The sequence below is a fragment of the Etheostoma spectabile genome, chromosome 10, assembly GCF_008692095.1.
Source record: "Etheostoma spectabile isolate EspeVRDwgs_2016 chromosome 10, UIUC_Espe_1.0, whole genome shotgun sequence".
Taxonomy (NCBI): Eukaryota; Metazoa; Chordata; class Actinopteri; order Perciformes; family Percidae; genus Etheostoma; species Etheostoma spectabile.
Genome location: NC_045742.1, coordinates 2,321,830 through 2,329,648, shown reverse-complemented (window position 1 = coordinate 2,329,648; position 7,819 = coordinate 2,321,830). Strand labels below are relative to the sequence as shown.

Sequence of the window (7,819 nt, the reverse complement as noted above, 5' to 3'; positions counted from 1 at the left end):
TCTCTCTCTCTCTCTCTGTGTCTCTGTGTCTCTGTCTTCCCAGGAGCTTGATCTGCTGGACAGCACAAACACAGTGTATAAGCTTATCGGTCCAGTATTGGTGAAGCAAGACCTGGATGAGGCCAAAGCCACAGTCACAAAAAGGCTGGAGTACATCAATGGAGAGATGTGAGTTACTAAAGTTGTAGTCCATTATATAGTGGGCATGCCAGTAGCCTAGAGCAGTAGCATATAAGTCCATATTCCATAAATACAGTGGGGTTTCAGTTAATGGAGTTCAGTTATGATCATTACTCAGATACCTGATTCTGAGTTTGGACCACATGCTAGGGTGGAGAAGAGGAAAAACTGTCTGTAAAACATTGTAACTAGGGCTCATCACAGCTGACAGTCACTGATTAAATCAGAAATTGCATTGAGCTGCAATTTATCAATCTTTGAACCAGAAATTCATTATGAATATCCGGTTGACGGTACTGACCCATAATAACTGGAAAATGAAACGGCTTTATGTTTTCAGACTTTGGCAAGCAGCCATTGTCAAAACGTAAGCAGGAAAATGTGTTATGAAAAATGCCAACATGCACTACGCAGTTATCCTCTGATTGATGTCCTGCTCTATACCGCCTCAGGCATTGTGTCCCACGTCCATGGCTGGGTCTTCAGAAGTCCATATTTCTAGATTAAATACATAATTACAGCCCAACCAGACATGTCCTGTTTCAAAGACTCCTCCGAATTAGAACCCGACCGATATATCGGCCGATAATAGGCATTTCCCAAACTATCGGTATCTGCATTTTTAATGGACGATTAAAAAATAATAATAATATATATATGTATCTATATAAAGTTTATTTTAATATTATTAAATAAATAAATGATTCTGATAAATGAATATTTAAAAAACAAAATGCAGACAGACAGTCAATCATGTTGAATTTTAGTGTTACATAGTCTGTCCACCAGAGGACGCTCTACAACGTCCTTGTTAGTGATGGCGTTGCATAGTCTGTCCACCAGAGACGCTCTACAACGTCCTTGTTAGTGATGCGTTGCATAGTCTGTCACCAGAGGACGCTCTACAACGTCCCTGTTAGTGATGGTTTGCATAGTCTGTCCCCCAGAGGACGCTCTACAACGTCCTTTTAGTGATGGTTGCATAGTCTGTCCACCAGAGGACGCTCTACAACGTCCCTTTTAGTGATGGCGTTGCATAGTCTGTCCACCAGAGGACGCTCTACACCAGAGGACGCTCTACACCGTCCCTGTTGGCAACACTCTTATTTTTTTTAGTTATTAATGTTCTTCAAAAGACTTTAAGTGTCATATCTTAAGTTTGTATTTTTATACATTTTATTTATCAGAACTTTAATATATTGTATTGATGTTCCTCTCTTCTGTTGTGACAGTAAAACAAATTATTATATTATTTTAGTGAGAACCCATAAATAACTACAAATAACTATTAGGGAAATTTACATTCTGTTTACATTTTGTTGCGCGTTTCTGGATTTATTTATTTTTTAAATATATAATGGCCGATATATGGGAATATCTGATTTTTTAATAACCGAATATTTGTATCGGTATCGGCCTTAAAATCCTTTATCTGTCGGGCTGGACTCCAAATGTGGCCCAGAAATGCATTTTTCTTTCCTTATTACAGGGCAATAAAAGTTCAGTTAGTCACAATTGTCATATGTGTGTCCTGCCAGTGCTAAATGAGACCGCTAATCTGTGGAAGGAATCCCATTCCTCAGCCTCCTCCTGGTGTTCCTAATGGCATAATGAAAACAACCAATCAGAGCCGAGGAGACTCTTAACGCAGTCTCAGTAGGACTGCTCGGGACCTCCGATCAAACAAGGCAGCGCTTAACAATTAAGAATCAAGATCGTGTTACTGCGTTGCCTGTTCCTCACCTCAAATGTTTTCAGAAACACATGTTAGACTACTGCATATAGCTGTAAAAATAGAAAGATTCTGTCTTGATTCATATTTGATCCGCCCTGCCTAGTTTGTAAGGTTTGATCAGTGTCATTGACGCTGCATTAGAGACTCCTTGGCTCTAATTTTTCTTTGGGTGCGGTGGAAACCTGAAAATGCGATTAGGAGCACTAGGGGGAGGCAGAAGAACATTCTTTTTTTTCCACAGCTTAGCTGTCTCATCTACTACTGTCAGGATATAGTGACAGTCTCAGCAAATATGACAACTTATACAAGGGGAAATTTGAATTTATGTTGATGTGTGTACCAAAAACCTGATAGATTTTTTTTTTGTCATCCATCATGTGATAAAGCAAAGTTGATTATTACACTTTATTATACTGTGACTGTGCAAGTATCAACATAGTTGTCAGCGTAATTATTATGATGGGTAGTCCGGCGCAGTGCTCACTCCACACAACATGCTACAAAACATCACTTCCAGCTAATTTCATGGAGAACTACAAGGGAAAAACAGCATCACTTCGCATATTCTCGCTCAACTTAAAACACTGGATCCGTCTGCCAGGCTTGTAAAATTATAGGGGAAACATGAAATGTTATGTCTTAATCCCTTGAATTTCAATCCATATAACACAACTCCTTCTGAAGATAACGCCATGGCATTTCAAAAATGATATCACCCTCATTCTTTACATGCTTGCCGTCTTAATAGTCACTAATGTTGGCTCTTGCTGGACATGGCACCTAACTAAGAAATAGCTCCATATGGATATATATCGTAGCATGTTTTATGCTCACTCACATGTAGAGGGCAGTAAGGAGTTTGGTGGACATCCTTGTCTTCCCTCTGTCCCTGTAGGAGCACCGTGGGTCCATCTTTTTGTGTGTATTATGAATTAAATAGTCTTTAGGCACCGACCTCATTGCCTCTAAAGTATTAAAAATGCCCAATCTTTCAATACTCAATTTGAGTATTGAAAGATTGGGCATTTTTAATATGATGAGGCATTTTTTGATAGCCGAAGACATTTTATTTGAGCTGTACAATAAATCTTATTTGCATATCCGCAAACATGTCTCTCCTGATAGAATTATATTTGTTGTTATTTACCGATCTCCAGGACCATATTCTGAATTTTTATCAGGTGTAGTCCTTAAATCAGACAAATACTTATTGTAGGCGATTTAAATATCCATGTGGACGTTGACAATAGTCATAGTATTGCTTTTAACTCACTACTAGATTCAACTGGTTTTAGTCAGAGTGTGCAAGTTAAAGAAATGGACCAACATATCTCGTTGATCTGGACCAAATCAAACTACCCTTGCATCTTAATGATCGCATTACATTTTAGTTTCCCAGCAGCGGTGGAATTCCTTCCTCGGTAGATTATGTAATATCACTCCGCCGCTGCTGTAGCAACTACTGGGAACTACCTAGGCTAGTGAGGAAGGTATCCCGCCGCTGCTGAGAAACTAGTCCCTCAAAATGTAATGCTATCATTGAGACGCAAGAATAGTTTCATTCCTAACAGTATTCTATCAACACAGACATTTACGTCAATATCTGGCGTTCTAATTGATTTGCCTGGGTGTAGTGTGGAGTGGGGTAAGACTGTTTTTAGTGGGGGTGACCTTTAAGTTACCCAGTAGAGTGTGCGCCCCATGTAGGCTGAGGCCTTTGCAGGTACCCGGGTTAGAACCCGACCTGCGGCCCTTTGCTGCGTGTCATCCCCCATCTCTCTCCCACCTTTTACTGTCCATCCGAAAAAGGCTGTTTTTAGTGGCAGGCTAGCAGTTACCATTGACTTGCGCTAGCCTAGCACCAGCGGACTCTGCAGCTGGAAGGACTGGATGAAGAGTGTTAAACGGTCTCCACTGATACACAACACACTCGATAACTTGGAAATGAGGTCCTATGTCCAACATTCTGAGCAACCCCTTTTAACTTTATGATCACTCTGTAGGTTGTAGTTTTTGGTGCCATTTAGCTTTATTATGGTTTATAAAAGTGTTTTTGTTATTCCCATTTTCCCATTGCGTATTCCCCTTGGGAACAATGTAGTCAAATTATCATGACCCCAAATCCCTCTACCATGGAAAGGAAAGGAACTGATTTGAACATGTCTCGTGTTGACGCGTTCAGTGTATACAAATGGCCAAATGGGTTTCATTCTGGTGTTTAACTTTGTAAAAATGTCCTTTTTTTTTCTTCTTCCCCATATTTTTTTTTTAAATTTTTTTGTTTGTTTTTGTCCCGTTGCAGTCAAAGGTACGAAACGGTCCTGAAAGACATGGAAAAGAAATCTGAGCAGCATCGAGAAGTCTTGTCCAGTTTACAGCAGGAGTTCCAGAGAGCTCAGGGCCTGGCTGTCGGCAAAGTCTGACCAAGTGGTCCAGCTTCATGCTTACACACACACACACACACACACACACAGATGTGTCATGTTAGTCATGATATAATGTAGACCTTCAACATAAGAGTAAGAGTGAATTCTGCTTGTATCTTGTCATTAATTTGTTATTACAGTGACTCTTCCTGTGTTACTAATAAACATGTTTTTCATGAAAGGTCCTACCTTTTCCTTTTGTAGTTTTAATTGCGTGAGCAGAGGTCCTCTCCAGCTGATGAATAACAAAGACCAGGCCTGTTTCTCTTGCCCATTTGCTTTAACTACCGGGGCAGGCTGCTGACCACCAGAGCAGATGTTGTCCAGTCCCTGACCCGGCCCACAGCTCAGAGCAGTGAACCCAGCCCCGCGGCGCAGCATTGTTCACCCTAATGAATGTGCTTTCCCCCGCCGTTTACCACCCGCAGAGGATTAAGGCAACATGAATAATCAAATACAAAGCCCTCTACGGTCTTAGGAGCCCCAACTTTCTTCACCCTCGTGTTGTCTTCCCGTCAAAATTAAAAATCAACACTTTTGTTGTCAATGTTTTTAACTATTCTTTCGTTTTTGTCACTTTTTGACGTTTACCACTACGTAACACCAACTTATTAACTTTAGTTTTCCAGTTATTTTTGGAATTTATGGTCAATAAACCTCATTGATAGGAAATTATACCTAATCGTTTGAGTTAGAAAAGCAGAAATTAGGAATTATTTAGACTAAAATTAAAGGAAAATATGTTGATGGATAATCACAGACTGGAACATGTCAACTTTTACTCAATACTATTTCAAAACCACATCAATTTTTTTTTTTTTTTTTCAAATGCTATAAAATTGAATAAGACGCCCCTAAATTAATGACAGTAGAGATTGTGACTTGGCAAAGAGCGTTGTGTGGAATCAATCATGTTGTTTTGGGGAATTAAAAAGAACACTGATATAGGGCAACATGAGGACAACATGAGGGTTAAATGTGAATGCAGCTCAGGGTAAACTGAAATATATATATTGCATATGGCTTAACATTAATGGTTGAAAGTAAACTGTATTAATACACCTTTGCTGATTGACCAGCTGACGTTGTGTAAACTTTACGATAGTCAATTATTTTATGCTCCATAGGCTGCATGTTTTAAAGCTCTATTAAAGCATTGCTGCATGAAATGCTGTTATATCTTTATATAAGCTCACAACGTTTTTATCTTTATTATATATTTATCCAACCAACACACTCAGGGTCTGGATGTGTTTTTAATTCATTAGACAGTCTGGCATCTCCCTTACACTTCTCTTCATTGATACTTTTGGGATGACTCGCAAGCATAAATTAGCAGGTAAGAGCAGAGTATCCAGGTATGTATGTAAGTAGATTATTAATGAATTAATTGCACAGTGAAAGAGTGGCTTTCTCTTTACCCCCCCCCCGGCACACACACACACACACACACACACACACACACACACACACCCACCAAGTGAGGAGTTGTAGAGTCGATTGGTGTGAGAGTTTCCTGAGCAGTTGGTCCTATACTTGGGAAGGAGCAGCCTTCCCGAACAGGCTGCTGATGACATTTGCGGTGGGGGGGGGGGGGGCATTGTCATAATGTCCAGCAGTTTGTCCATGTCCTCCTCCCTGCCACCTTCACCATTAAGTCCGCTTCATGCCCCAGAGTTGGCCCACCTGATCATTTGTCCAGTTTGGAGGTGTGCCCGGTGTCCCCCCCCCCCCCCCCCCCCCCCCCCCCCCCCCCCCCCCCCCACACCACACAGTGTAGAAGAGGACACTGGTAACCTCTGACTGGTAAAACTCTACGTCCACAACTGTCTCCAGGAGTCCAACCTACTTTGTCTTTCTGTACGGTCTAATGGAAATGACTGAGCTCCTTTCTCCAAAACAACATCTTTTATTTTTTACATTTGTAGATTTTAAGAGTTAATTTTTCAGACCTTATGGAACAAATGGGCATACATAAAAATGGTTAATAGCCTGCCTTGAGTTGGGACTACAAATGGTCCAGCTGAGAGTGGGCACCGCACACATGCGTAATGATAACACTGGCCACCAAATGCTGTTTCCGTGCACGAGCCTGTCACCTGTGGCGCGTGGGCGGCAGCAAACCGATTAACACCTCGAGGTGTGGCGCGCTGTAAAGCTGGCCGACACGTGGCCACCGCTATGTGACCTGCACATTTGTTTAAAGGTTAAAAAAAGATGTAAAATGTATAAAGCTCCGTTCTAGAGAACTATGAACGATGACGTAGGCATATCCAGGTGTTTTTTGCCAGGTGAGTTTTTCACCTGGATGGGCACGACTGCAACTTGGACAGATCTAATCCAAGAAAGTGTATAAACTAAAAAACGGATTAACTCAAACTTTAGACAACTTCCCAAGGTTTATAGAATAGAGAATAGAATACAAAGCCTTTATTGTCATTATACACCTGTGCAACGAGATTGAAGCAACACGAAATATAAAAATATAAAAAATATAAATTGTAGTTAGTGCACAAGAAGAAGAAGAAAAAAAGAGAGCGGGGGGGGGGGGGGGGGACGTGGTGCACAGTTCCTGAGAGCTACACATACACATATAAAATAGTAGAAAGATAAAGGGTTTGTACACACATTATGCAAAAATGTAGTAGTATTAAATATTGCACAGTAATAATAATAATCGATAAAGTCTTAAATATTGCACAGTGATGAAATTAAATGGTTAATTAAGAAATAATAAATAAATATGGCAATGTAATGAAATGAAATGGTCAAATATTAAATATTGCACTGTCATGAAATGAAATGGTCAAATATTAAATATTGCACTGTCATGAAATGAAATGGTCAAATATTAAATATTGCACTGTCATGAAATGAAATGGTCAAATATGAAATATTGCACTGTCATGAAATGAAATGGTCAAATATTAAATATTGCACTGTCATGAAATTAAATGGTAAAATATTAAATATTGCACTGTAATTAAATTGCACAGTGTTTTTTTTAGGTATTACAGTAGGTGTGAAGAAGAAAGGAAGTGGGGGGGGGGGGGGATGTGAAGTCAGTGCATGTGTGAGTTCAGAGTGGTCACGGGTTTATGAGGGTACCTTAGGCCTACTATCACCATATCGGGGGGGGAGGGCTGAGTCCTCGTGTGAACTAAAGTCATCACATTTATGTTGATGAGGCCGAAACGTGAGTCATCATTTCTTGTGTTCGCTGACGTGGCAAAAACCACCAGTCCCAGAACAATGTTAAGCAGTGTGATGGGTTTCAGTCCGCTGCAGTTGAAGTTGAATTCCAAAGTGCATGTAACAAGGTAGAGAAACCTTTAAGTAGACACATCCACATTATCTATTTTCTTACAACACGTTCTGCCATAGGAGCCATTTAATCTTCATTTAGACAGATGCGTCTCAGGTGGAACCTTAATCTGACTCCAATTTGAATTGATTTAGTCCTGGGAGCTTTTCTTTG

General features: G+C 40.3%; 1 protein-coding gene and 1 long non-coding RNA gene across 3 annotated transcripts in view; both read left to right on the top strand.

Moving 5' to 3' along the window:
• The window catches only part of pfdn6 (prefoldin subunit 6), a 6,469-nt gene extending 677 nt beyond the window's left edge, over positions 1–5,792 (top strand). The window contains exons 3-5 of one of the 2 annotated variants that reach the window (XR_004333964.1): positions 44–168; positions 4,218–4,388; positions 5,774–5,792. Coding sequence is in view for 1 of the 2 variants with exons in the window: in XM_032528526.1 (XP_032384417.1) it covers positions 44–168; positions 4,218–4,338 (246 nt within the window). In the remaining variant the exon portion in view is untranslated. Of the gene's footprint in view, positions 1–43; positions 169–4,217; positions 4,527–5,773 lie in introns of those variants that run through there. The other variant, XM_032528526.1, reaches the window with a different exon arrangement.
• The window catches only part of LOC116697215 (uncharacterized), a 142,360-nt gene that overhangs the window by 115,239 nt on the left and 19,302 nt on the right, over positions 1–7,819 (top strand). The window lies entirely within an intron of this gene.